This window comes from Symphodus melops, assembly GCF_947650265.1.
Source record: "Symphodus melops genome assembly, chromosome: 13".
Taxonomy (NCBI): Eukaryota; Metazoa; Chordata; class Actinopteri; order Labriformes; family Labridae; genus Symphodus; species Symphodus melops.
Window position 1 is genome coordinate 15,398,399 of NC_136703.1, and position 25,964 is coordinate 15,424,362.

The 25,964-nt window shown below is 39.3% G+C and overlaps 2 protein-coding genes across 4 annotated transcripts in view; one reads left to right on the plus strand and one right to left on the minus strand.

Moving 5' to 3' along the window:
• kcna10a (potassium voltage-gated channel, shaker-related subfamily, member 10a) overlaps positions 1-22,388 on the minus strand; it is a 96,600-nt gene extending 74,212 nt beyond the window's left edge. For all 3 annotated transcript variants that reach the window (XR_013780468.1, XR_013780470.1, XM_079360141.1), the window contains exons 1-2: positions 22,333-22,388; positions 22,120-22,224 (exon numbers count right to left, since the gene is read on the minus strand). The gene's annotated coding sequence lies outside the window, so the exon portion shown is untranslated. The remainder of the gene's footprint in view (positions 1-22,119; positions 22,225-22,332) is intronic.
• Positions 5,251-24,027, plus strand: ngfa (nerve growth factor a (beta polypeptide)). The gene is made up of 3 exons (XM_079360153.1): positions 5,251-5,406; positions 21,500-21,606; positions 22,779-24,027. Exon 3 carries the CDS (start codon positions 22,790-22,792, stop codon positions 23,675-23,677), a length of 888 nt encoding a protein of 295 aa, XP_079216279.1. The 5' UTR covers positions 5,251-5,406; positions 21,500-21,606; positions 22,779-22,789; the 3' UTR covers positions 23,678-24,027.
• Positions 24,028-25,964: the final 1,937 nt, after the last annotated feature.

Below are 25,964 nucleotides of genomic sequence, written 5' to 3' on the forward strand. Positions count from 1 at the left end.
CAACGTTCTTGCTCTTTCTAGCATATATCATTGCTGTATTCTATTTTATCAAAACAGATGGAGCTATGTGGGTAAGGAGATAAGCCAAGTGTTTCTTACTCATGTCTGGCTCCATGTTTCTGAGCTTATACCACATGCAACTCCATGCATCCTGGGTCTGTTCCAAGATTTATGTGACTTTGTGAAAACCATAACTGGCTCCTGTCCGTGACCACTTGTGTCAGACTGCATGGGTAATATACAGTTTATACTTTAGAACGATATCCAACTGCGACAATGTGTTTTCAGGCAGAGATCTTAGCCTAAATGTATGCGAGCTGTGAGCTGGGAAGCAACATACCCTGAGGCTAGAGCTCCATTACAGAAAACAATACTCCATGTGTGTGAGAAACAGCAAGCCACTAAACAAAATTGCGATAGACTTGGGTTATTTGGACACTAGTAGCTGTGAAGACAGTCACAGAAATACTGTAGGCACATGTTGAAAATTATGTAGATTTTCCACAACAACAGCCATATATAAAATCTAAAATATCTTCTGAAGAACACTAGAAGCTCAATATTCAGCACATTCACACATAGCGAGAGTTTTATTACAATATTTTGATTCTACTGCTATAAAAGTAAAAGGCAGTGCTTCTTGAAAACCGGCATGAAGCCTTTGATCTGAGGTAAAAAAAAATAAAAATAAATAAAGCATACCATAGACACTAACTAGTGTTACTGTTAACATTGCTGTTAGTTTGGAATCTGTTCTTATCATATTTTGAATTTATTTGTTGCACAGGGACAATGACATTTAATAGAGTTTCAATACAAAGCATGAAACTGATGTGCTGCATAAGTAGTTTAGTTATTACTCATTTCAAACTTGCGTCCCTAGTTGGGCCTTTGAGTAAACAAACATGGTATATCACTAGAAAACTAATTTTAGCATTTAGCCATCACATCACTGTAAAATTATAAGTATTTGTAAGATTTCTTTTATCAAACACTTTCAACCTGGAACACAAGAGCACATCTAAGACTGCGGTTGCCATGTGAAGATGAAGTATAGAAACATCAGTATGAGACTGTTGACAATATTGAAAAGCTTTAATTCCCATCAGAAATGTTTTAATGTCATTGACAAAAAAAGTTAAATCTGTGTTCATATGAAGAAAACAATTTCAAATTTGAGGCCAGCTTTGGGATTCTAATATGATCTTAAGACTTAGATATAATGTGAAGACTTTGCTTTTTATCCCTCTGTATGGCATGGTCCCAGATACAAAATTAAATCAAGATGTTGGTAGATTCAACATTTTGCCAGATTCTCTGGGAACGGGTTGCAGTAGCAGTGGGGCATGTCACAGAAACAATGGTGAGAGAGGCTAAAGGTTAATACACTAAAATACCCAGCACACAAACCAGAGTTACAGACACAGGCACACAAACAGACATGGACTTTGGGTTAAATTAAGGGCTCGATCTCCATTAAGGGGAGATTAGGGTTGGAGGGCAAAACTGTGGGAATAACTTAAGAACTTTTATCTTGGGAAAATGTTGTGATTTAACGTGAGTAAGCTTTGTACAGTATGTTTTTCTATAGCTTCAGGTAGGCTTTACTGATGCTCCAAATCCATCTGTGCATGCTGGGTATGAGTGTAAGCATGGCTGTTTCCTAGCCTGTGTATGTTACGTGGTGGGACAATAGCAGGATTCTGCAGAGCGAGGTCGTGGGAGGAAGGGGACAGAAGAGTCAATGAGTGAAGAGGCTTCTGGGATGCGTCAGTGCAAGGCCATGATGAGGGTGTAGGAGGACAGGCCTTCTAACTCAACAATGTGCAAAGGAACAGCCATTCAGTGGCTTCGCAGAAGGGCACACACACGCACACACAACCAAAAGGCACACACAGCCAACAAAAGGTGCAGGTGAAATTAAACCATTCATACAGCTCTTCCTGTGACACATAGACTGGGCCTGACTCAGTCAATGAATCATTCTTTGGTGTAGGTTATTCACTGACTAGTAAGGAAAAGGGAAACTGAATGGTTAGGAAAATGTTTGAAAGTATGTGTCATGAATTCTTGAGTAGAAAAGAGATTGGTATATAAAAGAGGTAGCTTTGTGAATGATCTTTTAATTAATATTCAGCTCTGAGAAAGCAGAAAAAAAGGAGGAGGTAAAAAGGAGTTCAGTTGAATTAGGGCATTGGCATTAATCTGTGTCATGTACTGGATCAATCAGTGCAAACTTTTCATATAGAAGGGCAAAGATTTTTGTCTTGTCATTTGAAGGGTCATCCAAGATTTATCGTTGCGATGGGGGTCTCCACCAAAAACAAATCAGATAATCTTCCAAAAGTTTTTTCAAAGTAACTGGTCACATTAACAGGTTGAACTACTTTTTCAGTAAAAGAAAAATAGTTGTGGCGTTAAAGGTTCATCTGATGGTTTACGAATTATCCAAGGACAGGAAAAAGTATTGTTGATTAATTTGTTATGTTATTTTTGTTAATTGCTTCAAGTAACCTTAATATCCTAACCCCAAATACTAAAGCACAACTTTACCTCCTTGTGCATTAGACATAACTTTTGTAGTTTTGATGAGCTGACCCCTTAAAGTTGTCTTTGACTCATCGTCACATCAGCTGGAGGACTGACGGTGTTAATGAACCCTGACACATGATTTTCAAATTAATTATGAAATCATTGTGAGACGCATTGAGATGAATAGGCATGTGTGCCTCAACACGAGTGCGCGTGTGTATGTATCACCAGGCTTGTGTGTCCGTGAGCAGTGTCATGTGCCAGCAAGAAACCTGTCCGACCGCTTCCCTCTGATGTTATTGAGACACGTATTGAGCGTGGCTCTGGATTAGCTTGTCTTGACATACTTGGAAGAGAATATTGAGGGTATTTGAATGTGGCTTATGGTAGTGTGGTCAATGTGGTGCCCTACAGCTGCACAGCAGGAAAGAATTGGCCCTCGTCTTCTTTCACAGATTGTGCGGTATTGTGTAGAACACATCTTAATAATTATGCACTGTGGTATTGTCAGAACAAGACTTCAAGTCTTCACAAGATTGTTTTGGAATTTATAGAGCTGTTAATCGCAGACCACACATTTATCAATAAATCTAGTTAATATAACACACACACACACACACACTCAAAGATGCACATTCACTGTAATAATTGGCAACAAAATCAACAACCGCATGTTATTGGAAGGATGTGTTAAATTCCCAATTCCTTAAAAAAAAAATTTAAAAAAAAAATTCATTTTTATTATTATTGTCAATCTCAAGTGAATCTATATGAAAGCAACTTTGTGCCCTTCCCTATGAACCTAAACTTAAGGAAATAACCTAGAGGACACCTGATCAAAAATAAAAATTAAAAAATAACCTATGGTCTAGACCTGAAATAAGTTTAAAGTTACCAACAGAGATCCTCAGGAGCAGTCCCTGCGATGAAATGGTTGAAATACGAGGATATTGGTGCACTCCTGACCTCATCTCCACCCTCCCAGCTCACCCTTCCTCAGCATTTCTCACCCTTAACCAACCCCCAAGATGGGTGTGGGGTTGGAGTTCACTGACGGGGGTTTCCCCTTTCAAACTGTCTTGATAACAGGGTCTGAGGCATTTTTTGACACAAGCTCATTAACACACACGCATCAGAAAATGTTTTGCACGCACAGCATCAAGAGGAGCCAGCTTTGGGAAAATGCGGACATGGGGACTTTTTTGATACCTCTACCAGGGTCTGTCTGCACCCAATACGTTTGTTTTTTTTTCCATTAAAACTAAGACATCATTTTTTTTAACCCAAGGTAAAGGAATTTCCATTTTTTCCAAGCGGCAAAAGAGGAAGAGATGACACTGAAACACAATACTTTCTTTCTCTCTTTTCTCTCATTTTTCCCTACTCTGTCTGTCGGAGCAGGAGGGTGGGTTGTCTGTCTGCTCAGCGCCAGGGGCTCTGACAACGATACGGTTCAGGTCAGAGAGAAACTGTGAAACAGAGAAATGCATACAGACGGAAAAAAGGTGAAAAGGCAAGACGGGAAGAGAAAGATGCATAAACAAATGAGGGAGAAAAATGTCCGGAGAAAGAGTGTTGTGATACTGGAGCCTGGAGGCCCTGCTGAATGCAGGGTGTGGCTCATCTCCACCACGGTGAGGGGACATCATAGCTGTGTGGCTTGCTCTAGTCTTTTTCCACTTCTTTACCCCATTTGCCATTGACAAGTAGCAGAGATGGATTCCTGGTTTCAACAGACCATCAAATATCTATTTTCATTGGACTGGAGGCATTTGTCAATATTGTCTGGCTACTGACTGTGCATATGTATGTTATCAGCTTCCAAGAACGACTGTGTACTACATTTTTGATAAGGTTGACAAGCTGTTTAACTGATTCTGTCTTTATTCTCACAAACATTTTTAAACCTACTTAAATTCCAATCATGCCAATCTTTGAACCTGTCTCCCGTCATCTGACAATGTCTTCAGATCGTTTTTACAAGGAACATCATTCTGATGTATCTTAAGACAAGCATAAACTGGCTTTGTACCACTTTGATGAAAAGGTAGATGACCACTAGTCTTCTGTCTTCAAAGTGTTCTACAGCCTCCAGGATTAACAGCCTAATTTTCAGGCCTACTGTTTTCTTTTTAATAGTAAATCTATATTCACATATACAGTAAGACTGCACTTGCACATTATATTCATATGATTAATATGGCGCTAAATCGTCAACAGATGATTTCTGGTGTTGCATTATGGCCAATGTGTTCCCCCTCTTTATCTCTCCACATGTACGGTTCTGCCCACAGAAACACCTGTGGATGATAGTCTACAAACTTTTTTCCAAGGATATTTTAGGATAGCAATGACTCTGCTGTGGAACAACAACGGGAAACCCTGACCTCAGTTGAAGGTGATGTCAAGTCTGAAATGAAAAAGGCTGAATCATCCCAGGGTGAAAGTGGATTTACATAGACTTACGCAAAAGAGACAAATGTGGATGAAATGTCAAATGGAAAGAGAGAATGAATAACAGCAGCTAGGTGTAAATTACGAGCAGCTGTGCGGTTTTTATTCCCTTCGCAGAGCACGTGGAATGGGTAGGCACTAGGACCTGCAGTGTGCCTTACAGGGAGGGAGGGAGCAGCTTTGGGACTCCTCTACTAAACTTTTAGAACAATCCATTTCCAAAAGAGTGTGGGAGGGAGACAGACAGAAGTGGATGGCCCAAGACCTGGATTCACAGCTTTGAAAAGCAGGAGCGGGATTTTGCAGTTTGGGATAATTCTGCGCTTGGTCTGGAGATAGAGAGTGAGGTGGAATATAACAACATTTGAGTGGGAAGTTGTCACACAGTGGACACAGACAAGAAGGGGCATTAACAAGGCGGTGAGTTCTACTTTCTTTTAAAAAATGTAATTGAATCTTGTGTAAATGTTTGAGGTGACAGAAATCTCAATACAGATCTCAAAAGTTTTCCAGAAAGACTTTCTTTGTACCTGTCATTAAGTGAAAGTGGAGCCGCTGAATTGAGACTGAAATCAAGAGCAGCCAGTTAGACCTCTGCTGCAGGGAGAATATACGAGCTTACTACAACCTACTATGACTGTTTTGGAATGGTGATGAATGTAAAGTTGTTCTTTCAAAGTTTTCTATCAGTTACGGTAAAGTTTTCCAGGTGTTAATGGATGGAGACGGGAATGAAAGAGGTAGGAAGAATCAGAGACTAGGATTAGAAAAAAAAGGGGTTCTCCCAAATTCAATGTGAACTGTTCAAAAATCCTCCTGGGACATCAGGTTACCTTTCTCTCCTTCCATCTCTCTCACTCTTTTTCTATCTGTCTTTCTCTGCACTCATATTACAAAACCCTTAAAGGACCTGTAGATTCTGATGAGCTCCAATGTCCAACTTGAAGTTTGCTGCTGAGGTTATCCTTATTTATGTCTGGGTGGGGCATGCTGCTTGTATGGGTATGCAGCTGATCAATTCTATAAACTCTTACATGTATATTTGGGTGTAATTATGTGTGTAAGCATGTGTGCTAAACACAGACCTCATGCCTGCCACTCCTACCAGGGAATTCCTTTCAAGGCTTTGACAGGGGAGGAATGTCACCGCGGACCAACATTTACGCACACAAACACACTTACAAGGCCTTAACAGTAGCCAACAGTTGGTTAGCCATGTTAGGTTTTTTTATGTTAAAAAACACGCACCAGGTTCATAGCCTCCTCTTACAGCATTGTGTACGTACATCTGTGTTGGATTAGAAAGTGTATTGAGACCTTCAGCGTAGGCCGACGAGTAAAGCTCTCTCAAGAGAAATGTGCTCCGTTCTGTAAAAAAACTAGATTGTCGAAATTGTTTACGAGCTTCACTTTTTCTGCCAGTGTGCGCCGTAGGGGAGTACAGAGTGTTTTCATCACCTCTCAGTTGGTCCACAGAGGCAGCAGTCTGGCTGCATATCTTACACGACATCTTAGCAGATACTGTACCACTGTAGCAGACAGTTAACACAGAGGATATCCTCATAAGAAATTAATATTCAAATGTTTTAGAGGCTTGCTACTGTATAGCCAGCCTACCGCATATATCTGAGCATTGAGTCCATTGCATAAAACCAAAGAACAAATTGTATCATCACATTTCGTTCATCAATGTAACAGGCAGCTGGCAGCCTGTTAGGCCACTAACATTATGCCATGAAAGGTAGAACTCACCAAATACAGTGTATCCACCACAAGCTATAGAGGATATACATTGTGTCTCCTCACGACAGAAGAAGTTGACAAAACCAAACACAATAACATCAACTACAACAAAGTGTTCTTGCTTACATCATTTTGCAGGTGTTGCACTTGGCTCATAATCTACGTTTAAACCCGTCTGTTTTTAAGGTTTTATTCTTTCCTGTTCCTAAACATCATTGGTGATTCCTTTTAAATCTGGCATATAATTTGATGTTGAGTTTAAAATAAAATATTGTCATTATACAGTATATACTTCAAATCCACAAGCTGACCTAACGTCAGTGCCTAAAAAAAGCTTAGGCCTTATGAGCTGGTATGTATATGTATGTCTATGGAGGGCAGATGGACAGTGCTGTTTTCCCCAACAGACAAAGATGTCTGTGATTATTCATGACCCTCTCAGGTTTCCCTTTGAAGCTGAATTACAGCTTTCCCTATGTTAGCACCTGTGTGTGCATGAATGTATGGATCTGTGTGCATGTGTGAGTGTGCATGTGCATGTTTGTCGGTGGACAAGGGAGGAGAGGGATAAAGGGTTGCATTTTAAAACCAGGCACAGTTGTATAATATGGACAACATATAAAACTGATATAATTGTCTCTACAAAAGAATGTGGTCACAGTGCCAACATACTGTATCACTTAACCCACTGCCTACTAACAACCAAGACTTGATTTTTTGTTTAACACTCAACCTAAAACAAAATATGGAATTTCTTAAATAAAAAAGAAAAACTTCCCAAGCTTACACATATTGTTAAATGGGTATGAAGCCAAAACAGTCACGTTGTTTATTCAAAGTTAATTCAGTATTTAAATCAGTGGATGCCATGAATTTAGGGTGGAATTAAACTAGATAACTATAAAAGTAGAGAGTGGCTAGACCTGCTCTATATGTTAAGTGTCTTAAGTTAACATCTTTATAAGTTGGTACAGTACAGTCAAAACTGATTAATTGATCATCAGATCAAACAGTAATGTAACTTTTGTAACTTGAAATGTAATAATAATAACAATAATAAGAACAATACAGTTTTAAAGAGATCATACTTAGGACACATCTACAGTAATGGTTTGTATCATTTCCTAGCCATGCTGGTCGCTTGTCAGGTAACTTTTTTTTTTCCGAGTGATTAAATGATTTGGTTCTAGTTTTGGCTGGAGTGGTTTCTTTCGATTTGCATTCAAAATGCTAAGGTGCATTCATTTTGTATGCACCCCAGCATTTTGTATGTAGTATTAATGGCCTGAAATCATACTTCTGTCTTCCTCTCAAACATAATGTTTCTATTACAGAATTGTAAATATACGATAAAAAGAAGTTGTGCTATTTAAAAAAAATGGTTCCTTCAACACTTTTTGACTTGTCTTTGTTGTCACCTGCATTTCATCTTGTAAATAGGCATGGAAATATGTGAAATTGTTTCATCTTAAATTATGACACAAAGACCACAACCCCCCATCCCACCCATGAACACATACAAGGTTGTTATAAAAGCTGTCTAGACTGCAGAAAGTTGTATATAGCACCTGGGAAGCACACCTGGACTAACAAGTTAACTGTGGCTATTTAACCCGAGGGCATCAGACTGACCTCAAAAATCCTAAGTGTGTTTTTTTTAAAGTATCATAGAAAACAACTTTTGTAGTCCTTTTAGTAGCCCTAAAAAGTCTAGTTTTGTATTATACAAAAAAGTTCTAAAACCCAAATGAGATATTCCTGTTGTTCATCTGCCTTCATTTCAACTAATGTAATGTGCAGATGTAGTGCACTTTAACTGAAGCATCCAAATAGAAAAGCTTTATCTTAGATATATATCTCTACATCATGTTAGTTGAAACATGAGTGAAACCTTTAAAAGCAGTGTTCAGCACCACGGACTATCAGCTAATGGGCCCAACAGTGATTAACAAGGATTGAGACCGTTACAGGATTTAATAGACGTGACATTATATCACAACAGTATAATGTTTGTAGATAACATACAGTACCACATGATGTAGTCAAACACAAGTTAGTGTTACTTAAGCCCCGTTTCAACAAAGCGGTCTGGTATGGATCAGTACAGTTTGGTTCGGTAAAGGCTGATCCTGTTTGCGTTTCCATAGCCAACGTGGGCCCTATTTGGCTGCGTCTAAGCCGGATGCCGATAGCTGTATAAGCAACGTAACAGCCTAACATTATAGCAGCACAACACAGTGTACCCCGCCAATAAATTCAACAAAGAAGAAAATTGGACAAGAAAATTGGCAATTCATTTACTTTACATTGCAGTGTTAGGCTTAGCAGCGGCAATGTGCTCCTCCTGAAATATACCACCACTGTTGATTTTTTTTTTTTTTTTTGAGAGGAGAATGGAAAGGAAATGAAAGGAGAGGTCACAGAGGAAAAGAAAGGACAGAGCTCCACCTTCTCTTTAGAAACTAGCATATTATTTGCGCTAAGGGATCAAATGTGACCATCACTGTTGACTTTTTTTTTTTATCTAATAGAGAGGAACGGGGAAACGAAAGGAGAGGAGAACTAACTTCATAGTATTTTGGCCAAAATATACCATTACTCAAGCACCAGAGGAGGTTTGTCACCTTGTAGTAACCAGCACTCTCAGAACGCTCCGTTTTGGTGTGTGTGTGTGTGTGTGTGTGTGTGTGTGTGTCTCTTTAACTGCACCGAGACCCCCTGAGTTTTCCCAGTAGATATCACTCCTCTGTAGAGAGAATAAAAATGGCAGACCTGTGCAAAAGTTTTACTCTAGACTGGAGGTTGAGTCCATGGATGAAGATACCAGGAGAGGAAGGGTATTTTCTTAACAGAATTCAACTTGTGAGGTCACAAACTGAGAAAATTTTAAACAGAACACTTCTCATCTCTGTGTGGTAAGACTTATGCAGACCACAAACAAAGGACTGGATGGATTTGTTTCAAAGTTTGTGGGTCAATAGAAACTCAGGTTAACCAAATGAATCTTCAAAAACACTGTAAAAAAGTAGATTTTTCATTATGTCCCCTTAAAAAAGAAAAAAAAAAAAAAAAAAACATTAAGTCCTAGTTGTTTCTCAGCACAGGTCCAACAAAAATGACTTCTTGCTTAGCCTGAGTGTATTAAACCATTGCACTGGATTTTCATTTTTGTATATTTGTTAAAAAAAACAAGTATTTGCTTCCTGATGGTACTACTGTAACAGTCAAAATATAACTAACTTAGTTCTTAACTTAATAAGAAAAAGAAGAAATAACACCATCAAGCCAAAAAAAATGTACTTTCTGTTTCTGTCTGTCTGTCTTGGTTTTTAATAGATTCTGACTGAATATTCAGAACAAAGCTTTCCTGTTTGGTAAATATAAGACGATAATTCATGAGTCAAAAATGAAATCCAGTTCTTGCTTTGGTTGTCTTTGGCCTTTCTAGAGCTGCAGTCTGGCACAGGTCAGAGCACAGAATGTGGTAAGGACATCTGTTGTAAAGAGAACCAGCTGAGGTGTTCAGTGTGAGAGGACAGAGGTCAAAGTTTGGGCCTGAGGTGACGTCTATGTTTGTGGAGGAAAAACTGTAGGTCGGCACAGGTCAGGAACCTGAATCATGTGACACAGAAGAGTGAGGAATATGGAAACTCTACGTCACCTCGCAAGTTTTTTTTCTGCAGTAATTCTTGTTGAGGTTTCCTTCACAAACAATATCTCACAATGTTTGGGAGAAAATGTATTCAAAGGAAAATCGAGTTAACTTTGTTTGACAGCTGAAACGATCTTGGTCTTGACAGAATTGTTGTCAGACTTGGGCAGGATTGTTTTGTCCCAGCACCTTTTTTCTCTTATGAACCTGGTTTTTATCCCCTTTGCACAGCACTAAATCAAGAATAATACACTCCCTGTGTTTGGACTTTTCTATACATTGCAAAGTGAATCCAGGTTTGTTACAGCAAGTAGGCTTTTTTTGTTTGACTGTTGAAGATCTGATTTCGACAGGTGCTCGATCAAAGGGTGTAATGTTTGCCTGCGTCTGCCTGTTTCTGTTTATATGCCAATGCTGTGTGTGTGTGTACACTGTATATGCTTTAAGAATGACATCTAAATGTGCAGACATGCCTGCTCATTCCACATTAAATGCCTCTGACTTTCAGCTATGGCTCACTCTCATGCATGTGCACGCAGTCCAAGCACACAGTAGCCGATAAATCACTGAATTACGTTGGCTTTTCTTACTGCAAGAATAACAATGTTGTGGTCTTGATCTGTTGACTAAGTGCCCATTTGATGTTTAAAAATTGTTTCACGGCAACCTCTTTTTTAACTCTGGTGTGTGTATGTGCATTTGGATTAATGTGATGACACCGTCTCACTCTCACTTTTCTTCCCCTTTATCTCGATTGGGAGACTTGTCTGGACATGAAACCCTCACTCATTGCAGTAAACAGAACTGGAAAACTTGATCTTTTTAAACCCATGGAGGACTTCAATCTAATCCGAATTGGATTTTGCCAACCAATTCTTTATAAAAAGGCATTTTATAATTGTTTTTTGGAAAGTTTCACTATTTAAGAATTAAAGTTTTGTCCCCAAAAAGAAAGACGCACTGTATAAACCCCCCCTACGAAAAAGAACTCTAAACCTGCCAGCGTCGAATGGATGTGGTTTGAACATGTGTATGTGTTTGATACTCATTAAACACGCCTTTGCTCTAAGGATACAAGTGAGGTCAGTATTATGAACTTATTAAGATTACGTTGATTCAAGAAGGCACAGTATGCAGGAAGATGAGCCCACGGCTGGTAGTTACAGTTTTGTCTTCTACACAAACAACAGAAATGCATCTATAAGTTGAACTTCTTGAATTCTTCAATTTTAACTCTTTTCTCTGTCACCACATTTGTTGTACTTCAATCTTCAGGATTGATGGTTTGCTCTGAGAACTTTTGATGCCTTAGGAGTAGAATTTCTCCCTGTTAAGCCTGCGCATTAAGCTCCACAGTCAATCTTAATTCGTCTAAATCCTTGCTGCAGGTCATTTACACACACAAACATACAGACATGCTGGAAGGTAGCCACTCTTATCTCTTTCACGATAGCTCTGTTCACACGCTGAACATGGCACACTGATAACAGACAGAGGATGGGCCTGGGAGGTCCCATGCAGACAGGTGGTTGACATCAGTTAGAGGTGGTGAAGAGAGGGAGGGGAGGGAGGTCGGAGCTCAAGGGGAGGGAGTTGCAAAAGAGAGAAGAAGTTAATAGAAAGACAACGAGACCACACAGAATAGAAAATGGCGGGGTCAAGTTTTATAAAGAGGGGTGAGGCTGTAATCACAAAAATGGTGGGAGTGACGACATCACATTTTTACATTGGAGGATTCAGTAATTCTCTGACAAGGCCTATCATAACAGTAAAACAGTCTTTTTTTGCATGGCTTAACATATAACCCAGCTTTAAACTAAGCAGCTTAATGCAAGGCTTGTTTAATTTATTGTAAATCGTGAGTGTTGAAAGACAGGAAAAGTGTTTCTTTAATGTTGAACATAGTTTTATTGAATCGTCAATTGTTATTATTTAGTACTCTTCTGTCAGCTTACCAAATAACATGGGAGATCAAAAATAACATTTAATAATAATAAAATAATTTTAGATTATTAAAAAGAGATATTGGTGCTGTATATTGGCTATTTGAGACTATATGATACTGTGTCATCATGCAAGTTTGGCCTTTACCTATTTGCTTCAAATTCTTGGAGTGATTTTTTTTTTTTTTTAATTTATTTATTTTTTTAAATGGTAATTGGTTCCGATATGCCTCGCTGATAATTAACTATATTTAACACTTGATTTCAGTTCATGATGAAAGGCCCAGCTAACCAATAGCTCATAACAAAAGCATTGTACTGTACTGCTTTTTAAATATGTATACACATTGTTATAACAGCATACATGTAAGAACAATAAAAGAGTACCACACATGCATTTTATTGTATTGTATGACGCAACATATACTCAATTTAGGAATAATAATAAAACAATTTGTGTCTATGGGCCGACACACCCATGCTTATGGCATCATGCAAGACCGCATCACTAATGGGGCGTCATGGAAATTTTGGGTTTCCAAGTGAGCCAGTTTTCTATACGCCCACGTCTCGCTATGTTGTGCAGAAAATTTACCTGGATGACTCATTCACAATCATTCCCCGGCTCTTTTGTTTGCTTCAGCATGTATGCAAAGTGTCACATCTATAAGCTATATGCTCGATTTCTGTTGTAGGTACGAACTTTAAACGGCAAATTCAAAGCACAGATAGACCGTAAGATGAGTCAAAGCACATATTGCAATGACTCATTGCAATATTAGTCAGTGATCTTTATCAGAATCATGTCTAAGATTTATTTCACCAGCTGACTTTTACACATTTTCAGTTGTACACTCGAAGAGGATTTGTATCAACATGAACGTAAACCTCTGCTTTGAAAGCATTGATGCGTTTTAAGGCCTGTGGTGGATTAACTATCTAAGCGTAAATAAGCAGCTTAAGGTACAACCAGAATTTTGTTGGTTTTCTGTCTATTTCAACAGAGCAATGTTTTTCCTAGTTAAATTATTGGAGGACCTAGGAATGAATTTCTTTTGCATCTCTTGACCCTCAACTCTTTGCAACTCCCTGTAGCCTTTATTCCTCCTTTTTTACTTGTCTTTGAATTCTTTGTCTCAATTTTTGCTCCCTTCGGGCCCCCTCTTTTATGCTTGCGTTTATCCATCAGAAGGGGCTTTATTTTCTCATATCCCAAGACATCTCATTGCCCATCTGTACCCCGCCCTCCATAACTTGTTGCCTCACCTTCTTCCTCTTTGAATGCTTTCTCCCTCTCCATCCCTCTGGTCTGCATCTCTATCCGTGTCCAGACAGGCATTCTTGCTCTGGTCCTCCTCCTCACAATGCTCCGCTTAGGGATCATAGTTTCTCACAAGGAAGAGGGAGTTATTACTATTGACATGCCAAAAGATTAACCACTTGTCTTGAGAAGATTGTTGAATGTCAAGGGCATAAAAACTAGGGGTCTGGAAAACATGTTTACAATCATATTCATCCAGCCTTCAAGGCCTGGAAGAAGAGCCTCCTACGTGTGCTAGTCCAGTGCAGGGAGAGGTTCAGTGGACTGTGACGACAAAGAAAAAAAAAAGGGGAAAGAACTTCATTGACTAAGGCATGGTAGTCTGGCAGTAGTTTTACAAAATAATCTAATGCCTTGAGTTCGACAGGGATCCAAGACAGCAGTCGGGAGTTCATTAAAAAAACACCACAAAAAATTCATTAGTGGCCAAAAGGACTCTACTCAAATGAGTGTGCGGTCTTAACTTTAGAGATAGGGGAAGGAGCTCAGACAGCTCGGGGAGTTTGGCGTGGATGACACTTGCGGACCTTAATTTGGAAAATTTTGGGGTAGGGAAAAAACCCCGGGGGTATACCCAGTGCTTTCTTTAATGGTGGTGTATCCCTACCCCTGAGAATGCCTTGGGATCCCCAAAGAAGGAGCTGGAAATATAGCTGGGGAGAAGGATGTCTTGGTCATCTCGAATGGCCTACTGCCCAGGGACTAGACCTTGAATAAGTGGAAGAATGGATGGATAACAAGAATTAAATTGGGACATAAGCACCAGTGTTAATGTGGGGATGTATTGCTCGACATATTTTCACATTCAGAGTATGTTCTTCTCTAAAAAGAGAAATGCCAGAATTCATACAAGACAAGTTTGTCTCACTTTACAGTTTTCCCATTTGCTGTCCTTTCCTTCTTAACATAATCATTTCTGAAATCTTGCTCTCCACTTAAAATGTTGTTTATGTTGGACACTTCCAAAATAACACAAGGATTCAATTTTCCTATCGAGTTAAATCACTGTTCGGATAACTGGGACAATGGGAAAATCTGAGGTTACACTGTAGTTACTTCTCAGCTTTGTATTTGAGTTGTCTCTTTGCACATAACTGTAGAAGAAGTACTGTATAGTGTCAAGAGTTGGGTTCAAGTATTTACCGCATTTGGTGTCATGTGTTTTTGAAGATGCGTGCTTTGTAAAAATGTAAATATAATGAGATTCTTTGGGCTAGGGATAGAATGGAATTGCCAAACTAAAGGCATATGGTTTCTGTATCTGTGTTGCATTATCTGGATGGGATGAGTGACTTGTCAACATCCTGTTGAGTCTCTTTATGAAAACAAAAAATGTGCTCATGGATTCATAAATTGAACAAACTGTCTGGTATGTGGAATTAAAAAACAAGTAGGTAGCACATTTTCCCTTAACTCAATGTTTTTAACATTTATTTATCTTGTTTAAGTGAAAGTGGAGCCAGATGCAGACACAAGCCCAACTGTTTTAATAATTCCAGTTCAAAGACAAATTCCTACCACTATGACTTTTTCTCCTTTTGTCTGTGTATTTGGCCCAACTACAAAGAATTCCTATAACAGCTTCTGAAGCAGTAGCCAATGATTTGTATCCTGCATAACAAAACAAAACAGACGAGTATCAAGATTGCCAAGTTTGAATAAAATTAGGAAGATGTTCCTCAGTGAGAGGGGTTTAAGGATATGATCAGAAAATCATTGGGCAATTATCTAACAACACAAGGGAATGACAGGTCAAAAAGACAGATTTCTAAACTTGCACATTGTTGTAATATGTGTTAGATACAGAAATAGCCATGTATCCAGTTATACCATTTTGTTCTCAAATGTGGGAGAAATAGACAGAATTGAGGTCAAAGCCAAGGAGCAGATCCTGGATGAATGGCAGACAGTCTGACAGAAGGAAGGAAAGAACCAAAGAAAATATTTGTCTCTTTGCCAAAGTCTGTTTCTGCTTTAGTGTCTACACCTTTGCTCCCTGCTTCCATGATATTCTCAAGATACCCTGAACAGATAAAAAAAATAATAAATGTTGACCCCTGCTGATGAACACAGACGCCAATGGAAAATTAGTTACAATAGTCTGCCCTTGGGCTGCATATTTCCATTTATTTTGGATAATGGCCATGGTCTAAACACAATTCATAAACAGCAGTTCTTCATTGATGTGAATAACAGCAAATACATGATTGCATGGGTCCTACAACTAAAAGCACTTCAAAAGATCAGAGATCCTAAAAGTACATTTAAAAAAAAAACTTGTTTATAATCTCAGAGTTAGCACTCTCTATTGTCTGACTTGCTTTTGGTTTGTGATGCTACACTATTTGATTTCAATTTACTATGAGTCAATTTGCATTTTCAAGAATGTCCGTTTGCTTTAAATTTGTCAATCATCATCAATCTTTACAAAGCAAGAGAGTGCTTTTGTGGTCTTTTTAAAAGTTAACAGAAGTTTTGACTTGAAAGCGTCATTCATCGTTGTTTGGGACTCGCTCACAGCTCATCAGGATGGTGTTTTGTAATGTGAAGACGCTGACAAGATAGTTGTGTTGCTTTAGTATTTTACCTTGTTTTTGCATAGTTTGTATCATGCATGACTAATGTCCAACTCCCGACTTCCTTTTTTTTGTGAAATGGTATCTGAAACCCTTTCTTATCTTGGCTTTCAGTTTTGCTAGCTGGATAGCATTTCTCATCTCTGCTTGTTTTTTTTTTTTGTTTGTTTGTTTGTTTGTTTTAAATGAAACATCGGCTGCATTAAGTAGTTTGGCTTCCACTGCCACCTATGTGCTTCAGTGTGAACTGCACCACAGGTGATGTCCCTTTCACAACTGCTGTCAAAGCATTTGCAGCTGCTATTTTTTCAGCACAGCTCTACTATTGCAGATATCACTTAAATTCATCTAAATGTGTATGTTGTGAGCCTCAGTTTCTTTTTACCATTACATTAAACTCCATACCAATGACATGATAATGACATTTTCAATTATATATTTCACAATTTCTGGTTGCTCACCCAAAGCCGTTAACTACCTATCAATGACAATGCTAACCGCGAATGATTCAAGAAATGTTACGAACAACATATAAGGGAACTTTTTACAACGTAGCATATCATAAGTCAAAACTACTACTAACTAGCTTGTACAAACTAAACTCACGGTAACGTGCAACGGCCTTACTTGAACCTGAATGTATCAAGACCTTCTGTTGATGACTGAAACCTAAATCACATTACTCTTTTTAGACAGACGCACACAAGGAAGACTCACGTCCAACAAAAAAAAAAACCCTAGACTTCATCAAATGGATATGGTACCTACACAGCTTTTTGCTTGTAGTGGATGTTTGCGTCAGTAACATTAGAGATAGATACAACAAAAGCACGAATAAACGGTTAGTAGCCTGAATTCAGTCCAGATTTTAACTTAGTCCACCCAGTATTGGTTGATTGAAAAAGTTATGACAAATGGAAAAAGTTTCTAACCTTCAAATATAAATTAAATCCATAAGGCACCAAACGTACCTGTACATTCACTCTCACTTCTTGGCACCATGCTCTTTAGCATTTTATTAGATTGTTTAAAATTCTTGCTTATAAAACCAGAGACTACAAAATGCATTCAGAGGTCTTGTTGGCCAGCTGTTACTGAGCAGGGAAACCTTTTTTTATAATTTTATGCCAATATCAGCCAGCTTTCTTAACAATTGGGTCAGTCTCTTGTGAGCTACTCGTTTTAGAGAAATTCAAAAATGAGCAGGAAATACATTAAATACATTAACCTTCGTAGTACACGCCAGATAAATTTTATGGCTGCACTCAATGAACTCATCACGCTTACATAAGCTAAAGTACATGCATGTTCTTTTTTTCCAACATTGTAGCACTTGGTCAGTAAATTCTTTTTTTGAACACCGTCCTTTAGTTCTGAATCCCTTGTCATCGCTCTGTGGAGACAAGTGCTTTAACAGGTTGTGTGCGTCTGTCAGTTTGACATTGCCTGTCTCGCTCTTCCTGTGTCCTGAGGCCAGAGCAGCACAGTTTACTTTTTGAAGTATCCCTGATGTACAACAGGTGCCTTTTTTCCCCACTGCAAATTTCTTCAGAACATGAAGAAGAGAACAAGGCAGAGCAGGATCCCTCACGTGTGCTACTCTCATTAAAACCTAATATTTGGTTTTCAGAATAAAAATCAAATTAAAATGAATGGAAGGGGTGTAGAGAGCACAGAAAATACCACTTACTTTTTAATTTTTTGGTATAACTGCATTTCTCTAACTATATAACTATAGTAACTGCCATGTTTTCATGAGTTTTTGTTCACAGATTTTCAAATTTCAAAACAGATTCAAAAACCTTGCATTTTCCAGAATTTACTTCAAAGGTTACACTTATTGGCTGTTCAACCTATGCTGAAATGCCATGTACTAGACTTCTAAAGTCTTTCAAATATTAGCCAGATCACTGACAGCATCAAGACTGTTCAGAGAGAGTCTATTCATTGTGCTTTTCACAGTTAGTGCATGACATCATTTTGCGTGACAAAAACTTGATTCATGGCAGAATCTTGGCTGTTGTGCTCATTTTACATGGCGGCTTGTCTAAACTGTGACAAGCAGAATATCCCCCTTAAGAGAACAAGCTTCGATTATGATCTCAGAATGCTATGACGAGAAAGGACAAGACATTAAGGTAATTTAGAGTATGGCTCTGTGAAGTGAAAAAAAAACATCTGACGCATATTTGAATGCTACTAAAAACTCTTAACTAAAGAAGTTCTCCTTTTCTTCTTGTGTTAAACCCACACAAAGTAACAATTATTTGGTCCTCAGATTCAGCTGCTTAAAAGTCATGTTATTCAAACATTAATTGATATACATTGTTTACCGTCACGGAAGAGATTATGGTGTCCACATGTATTGAACAATCAAGCAAGCTGACTTGGCCCTCAGCCGTCTTAACCCCTTTTTCTAAATTAAATTAACATTTATAACAGAAATCAAGTGTTGTTATGTCCCCAATAACACTCTGAGGTTGATTTTTTTAAATTTCAAAATAGTTCAAATAGGGCTCTATAAAGGGTTCATAATCATTTCCTTCCGATGACAACAGGAGGAACTACACTACACTGACATGATGTGTCTTTTCTTTCCACATGTGCAGCTGTCAGTATCTCTCTCTCACCCGCTCATAATCTGACACTGCCATTGTCTCTGCGTGTTTGCTTGAGAGAACTGTTGACATGTGCTCCTGCGTGTCTTTTAACAAATACTTGTATATAATGACTAATATGTTGTACAGATAGGAAGAACCCCTCTTGTCCTAACTAACCTCAGGAAATGCTCTTTTGGCTGTGTCCCTCACCTGCTTTGTTGACAGTGTATCCCAGTCAACACGCTACAATGTAACCACATGCAGCAATATGGCAGCTTGTAGGTACCGCAGCATTGAGTGCATCTTGTGCACTGGCATACTCGATGAGAATGAGTTACATGCTCACACTCCCATTGTACGTACTGTGCTGCCTTAGGCTAAGCAATTAGTTTCTGTCTGAAGTGTTTCACTCTCATGCTGCTTACTGATTAGTTTCCCAGGTCATGACCTTTAGCAGCTGTATGACTTATGTCTCATTTCATTATCTAGTAACCAACCAGGTAGTGCCTCGAAAACATGTGCCAACTGAAAGCAATAGATGACTCAACAGAAATAGGCTTGATTTACAGTTTGGCAAAGCTGTGGAATCTGCCTTTTGAGAGGGGGAACCTCCTCAGAGCATCCACATGAGGCTGATTTACTAAGTCTGTTTATATAAATATCCTCCTTGGTGCACACTGTACAATGCATGAATCATGAAAGCATAACTGCATTGTTTATACAAGTTTGTATTAATACGGTATGTTGACTGTCTGCAAATTTGAACCATACTGCCTCTGTAATTTCTTTGGTATTGTAACTGTTTTGGAATAGCTTTGTCATTGTTTGGCCGGCACATGTGAGCAGGACTTAAGAGGAAAGGAGCATAAAGTGCAAGAAGTCCCCCACACAGCACTTAGACATCCCGTTTCGCCTAACATTTTTTGCACTGGGCCCTGTCAGCATTCCCCTAACACGTCTGCAAAAATCTAACGATCCAGTGAAACTCACAGTATTTACAGCAGAATAAAAGTTTGTTTCCACATAACTGAGACAAATAAACAGCATTGGGAACATGTCCAGGCATTATTCTCTGCATTAAAGGAAAAAAATTAAAACCACAGCCCAATCTCGCAAACTTGCAGCGCTGAAGTAATCCAGTAAATCAGAGGTGCTCTGTAAACTGCCCTGACCCCTGTGCTCCCGCGCTGCAGTGTTTACGCTGGCTCCACTGGCATTAAACACAAGCCACATATTTTTAACATGAGGATCCTCCCAGCTCACCCTGGACCATGTAAATTGTGCGCTGCCCGTCAGCCGGGATCAATCAACTCGATGCCTGTTTGGGCCAGCTCCATATGCGTTTGAAAGATATCACTGGTAGGTCAGTTTCTCAGACGTTTCAAACAATAGTCCATCTCCAAGACTACTTGATCTTTTTTTTTTTTTTTCCACAGACATGCCAAACTGACGCAACCATTAATTGAAGTAAAAGCATGAACAAGTATTTCACAACACAAAGTCCATCATAAGTAAACGTGCAAAGATTTGTCTGAGAAATGTGAAGGTATTTCCTTACATCTGTATTGTTTGGTCATTTTTAAGAAACTTTTCTGCACACTGTTGAGTGAATGGATTAACAAAAGGATCATATTTATAATCCCCATGTATATATAAAACTTTCCTCGCCTGTAAATGCAGTCAACACTGACCTCTTCTGGTTATTATGCGCTGCAAAGGGAGGATTTCAATGCAGGTTATGCATTTATCTGGAAGACCTGTGTATCACTAAGATTAAGTTTCATCTTTGCAAATATGACCATTTTTTTACAACCAGGACACTCTTGAAAAGAGATTTTTAATCTCAATGAGTTTTTTTTTCTTCCTGGTTAAATAAAGGTAAAATTACATCTATCTATCTATGACATATATATAAAGCCATGACAATGTAGCTGTCACAGCAACATTTTCATATAAAATGTTATAATTCACAACACAACCAACAACCATCAGCCAAGCAGAATTAATTTTATGACACATTGTGAACAAATCTGAAATACTGACATGCCAGTTACAACTTGACCTCAGTGAACTTTTGAATGTGTGTGGGAGGTGGACATATCAAGGCATTCATATAAACAGTCTTGCATGCATTCTTACTTGCACATGTATGGCATTCGTCAAAGACAGACACTTTTTGCATATCTGACCAAGTTTGTGTGCGCACACAAACATGTCACACTTTTACATGCATCATTAATATTATCAGTTTAATAGATGTAACAATCTAATGAGGTGTGGACGCTGCAGCAGATTCCAACGAATAGCCAGCATTTACTCTCAGACGTAAACATGAGGTGTGTGTGTTCTTTGCATGTGATAAGATCAGTGAATGGTGGATTGTGTAAGTGTGTGAGCGTTGTGGTGGCCTGAGAGTAGAGATAAGATTGCTGCAATCCTCTAAAAATCCTTGCTAAACATTCAACTTGCCTCGAGGCATTGTGTTTGCACTTGTAGCAAATTTTTGAAGCTGGACAGAATCAAAAGAGAGTATGACAGTTTAAAGTTGTTTTCGTCAGGGGACTAGAGGGCAGCCTTCACACATTTTAATGTATTTGTTATCCAAACAGTAAATGTGACAGCTGAATTGTGAATCCTTGAGTTTAAATAAAAGTACGGTGCCTGCATGTGTGTTCCAGTGCTGTGATTCAGGGGTCCAGGTGGCAGGCATGAGGGGCCCGGCCTGCACTGGAGTCTGGCTCTAGAGTCCACAGGGGCTCCCACTTCAACTGGACACATTCCACAGGTACAGTACACATAAGCCCTCATCACAACAACATGCAAAGACAAGACACTAGAGTTCAAGGACTGAAGATGGTCCCGTCATGGGTAAAATGGAATCCCTTTTTTTTTCAACCAACACACAAATCATGCTTGAGAAATCTAGAATTATGTAGATATAATAATAAAGAATAGAAAATTATGCAAAAGTAAATAAAGACTTGGAATTCATTTTGTTTCACGCTAAGCAGGTCACAGTTCTTCACTATAAGATTACCATATCCAATATGTTTGGCCTACATGGATCATGGAACAACCACTTAGAAATGTGTCCACACCTGCACTTCCAATGCACATTAAAGGATTGTTGATAAATAGAGCTCTCAAAGTCATATGCATATACACATATTGAGCAGCATAGCAAACTACCTTCATTCACCAAAAGTTGACCTCTGTGTGCAGCAACAATACAGCAGCAATGATACACCAAACTTGACTGACAGGGATGTCACACTCAATGAACAAAAGCATGACTTACTTTCGCGCAGACCCTCATGTAAAGCTGAATGGAAATCCAGGGTTAGTCCACAGGGTTGTCGCAAACAGACAGCCAGATGGGAAAAGTTTGGATCTTTCTTGTAGACTTAAAAAAAAAAAAGATAGATTCGCAAACAACTGATAGTGGATCAATTGTCGGTAAGCAATAAAACACGTGTAGCTATCGCGATTTTTTTTTATTAGGCTACTTAACTCAGTTAACCGAGGATGAGATGTAAGGACGTCAGCGTTCACCAGGGAGACGGTTTATAATTTCCCCGCAGATACCTGGCTGCATATATGATTGGATGTTACTAGTCACATGGCGGTGATTGGACCAATCATTATTGAGCGAAATGCAAACAGCTGTTGTTATTTAGTAAACGTGCAACATTATTGGACTGACAAGATCAATAATATTTTGGATTATTTTCCATGAAAACTCTGTTTTTGTTCTTTTATTACATTGTGTTTGCAGGAGTGAAAGTTAAACATCAAATATGTTATTTTCAAATCAACAGTAATTTGAGTTGTTTTATACAGTAATTGTGGTATCCTTTTTAAGTGGTCTATTTCACTGTCGGCAGTTTCAACAACATTCACAGGTCTACCTGATACATATCAATAACATCACTTTTTTTTAACTTGTGTTTGGCTCAGGACGTGTGCCCATGAGGTCGTCACCACTGGTCCTGCTCCTCCTGATCGGCGTCCAGGCTGTACTAAACATGTCAGGTGGATTGGCCTGGAGCGCCGACGCAGCCAACCACAGAGTAGGACAGCGGACAGCAGCCAATCACAGAGCAGGACAACAGCAGACAGCCGCAGGGGACCACATTTCTGAACACCATAGTTCACAGGAGCATCGTAGGACAAGCCACCAAAGAACCAAGAGGCCTCACCGAGCAGCCTCGCACACGCAGAATAAGAGCCCTGATGTAGGGCACTCTATGTCGGATTCCCCCCCTGACCCCTCAATCCCAGTAGTGGACCCCAAACTCTTCTCTAAGAAACGTTACCGCTCCTCCCCTCGTGTTGTCTTCAGCGAGGAGACCCCATCTCATGACGCCCTGGAGGATGAGGGCTATGACATTGAAGGGGTGAGGGGGGTGAGGGTAAGGCGCAGAGCAGGATCACACACCATGCACAGAGGAGAGTACTCAGTGTGTGACAGCATTAATACCTGGGTTGGAAATCTGACGCGAGCCACAGACATAGCTGGGAATGAGGTGACAGTGCTGCCTAATGTTACAATCAACAATGTGGTGAAGAAACAGTTCTTCTATGAGACCACCTGTCGCTCCCCCACACAGAGAGGCTCTGGGACTGCAAATGGAAGGTCAGGGGGGCGGGGTGGAAAACAGGGTCCCAAATCAGGCAACGCAGGCTGTCTGGGCATCGACGGCCGCCACTGGAACTCCTACTGCACCAACACACACATATTTGTAAGCGCCTTGACCATCTACAAGGAACGGACAGCCTGGCGTTTCATCCGTATTAACGCAGCGTGTGTGTGTGTTCTCAGCCGGAAGTCATGGGCGGGACGACTGGGGCACTGACTTCTGAACACTGAACTCTGAACCAAGCACACACATTTCTACTAAACAGCCACTGCAGCTTTATTGCCAATACTGTAATCCTCATCCCCACCTCCAAACAAACATACTCTGACCACAGCATTCAATACAGACAAACATGCACATTCACATGCACACATAAAAACACCAACACACAAACATCATCATGAATCCGATCCCCCTGCCCCCCTGACCCTACCTCAGTCCAAGACGTCCTGGTTGTTTTAAGTTATGAGGACTGCATGTCATATTTATGGTTTATACAGTAAAATCTGAAAATATATACAGTATGTGTATATATACAAATTGAAATCAAGCTTTTATTATTATTGTTGTTGATGTTGTTGTTGTGTTGTTCATGATGTTATTTATTAAACACCTCAGTACTTGCCTGGTTTCTTGTGTCAGTTAGAGATGGCATTGTTTTTCCTATTTTGGTTGTTAAAATGATTATCAACCTTTTTACATATTACTATTTGAAATGCGCGTTTGTTTGATAATTGCAATTATTTATTTTAGTTACAAAAGGTCCTGCTAATACACTGGTAATGCCACAGAAAATTATTACCCAACTCTGCTCTTTCTTCTTTGGCATTTTGAATTATGCAGTCCAGAACTTAATTGTTTTGAATTGTTAAATGACCTGATTTTTTTTCGCATAAAACAGACTGTATGGTACCTGCTAAGCACCAACATCAGTAAAAGTGTACTTCGCTTATCTTAACGGGATACTTCACCCATTTACATGAAGCTGTGTATCATTAGAAACATGGTAGTAGTGTTGAATGGTCGTGAATCCAACCCTCATTTTGCCCTGAGACGAGAAAAATATGTTTTTCTTTGCCTGGAAGTTTTCTTCATGTGATGCAATATGACGCTTTTTGCATCACATGAAGAAAACTTTCAAGCTACAATCAGAAGTTTCCCAAAGGGTTTGTTGTTTGGCCCAACCTAACTATGAATGTGTAATTCATCAGATGGCCAGAGACCTAATCCATGCGAGTGCTACAACTTGCTATTAAAATTAGAGCTCCAGATTGGACAGAAAGATGAAAACAAATGGTCATAAAAAACTAAAAGCAAATAGGACACGACTTAAACTCTGCGTTACCACAAATTATGTATTTACATTGTTAAAATATGTGGTTGTTCTGAAAATTAAGGCGACTTCATCTTCCTTTGCATCACAGCATTTTTTAAAGACAGGGGAGAAAAGCCAGTTGCAGAACAAGGTTGACTTCAGACAAAGGCAGCACAGACCAACCAACCATTCCTCTCATACTTGCGCATCGATCAGCCAGGCTCTTTCCAGGGTAAAGGAACATTGCTCAAATCATGCATATTGGTATAATGCCTTTGTATTAGGGTAGCCAATACAGATGAATGGCAAACTGGGTCCAAATAGCTTATATCTGCTTGAGCATGTTGTGCTCTTGTGACATATGTTGCACATAATTTTCTGTGTGCTGCTTGTGTGGGTTTACCTTGAAAATAAATTAGTGCAGGACTGCAATTTCACCAGTAGATGGTGCAATGCGGCCACAAATTTAAGTCTCGTTGCCACTAATCCTTTGCAAGCTTGTGGTTGACACTATAACTATCCAAACTTTAACATCACAGGTACATTAAGGTGAAGGTGGAAAACTCTAGTGAACCAAAGCATTCTACTTAGTTTTTCCTTTGTCACAGCTTCATTTACTGTTTGCATTAATGTCCAACAGACATCACAGTCTGACATCAATAATGACCTCAGACTCCAGGAACAGGCTCAGGCTCTGACCCCTTTGCATGGATGCAAAGACAGATTATCAAATATTGACCCCTTGGCACATGGACTATATCACCCCTGAAATCCAACCCTGCCTGGCTGTGGCTAAACAATAGCTGTTCGCAGCCATTCAAAAAAGAAGAAGAAACAAAGGAATATGCTTTTAAGATTTAGATATTTACAAACAAAAAGGCTTAAATGTTTAGGTTTTGAAAGTTTGCAATTTAATTACACATCCTCATAGTGTTAAATCAGAAGATGCAAGTCACTAATGGATCCATGATGTATTATGCCAGCCTGTTAAATGACAGCTACATTAGTCGTTGAGACGACCCAAAATAGCTACCAAGCAGGGACAGAGTGGCCTTTTCCCACTCTTATCAGCCTTTCCTCTTTTGGCTCTACTCTGGTTAACGTCCAAACTAAACTACTTTTGTTTTCTCTCTGTCCTCCACTGTTCCCTTAATGAGTGCCACAGCACTCTGCTGCTCTGAGAGTTTT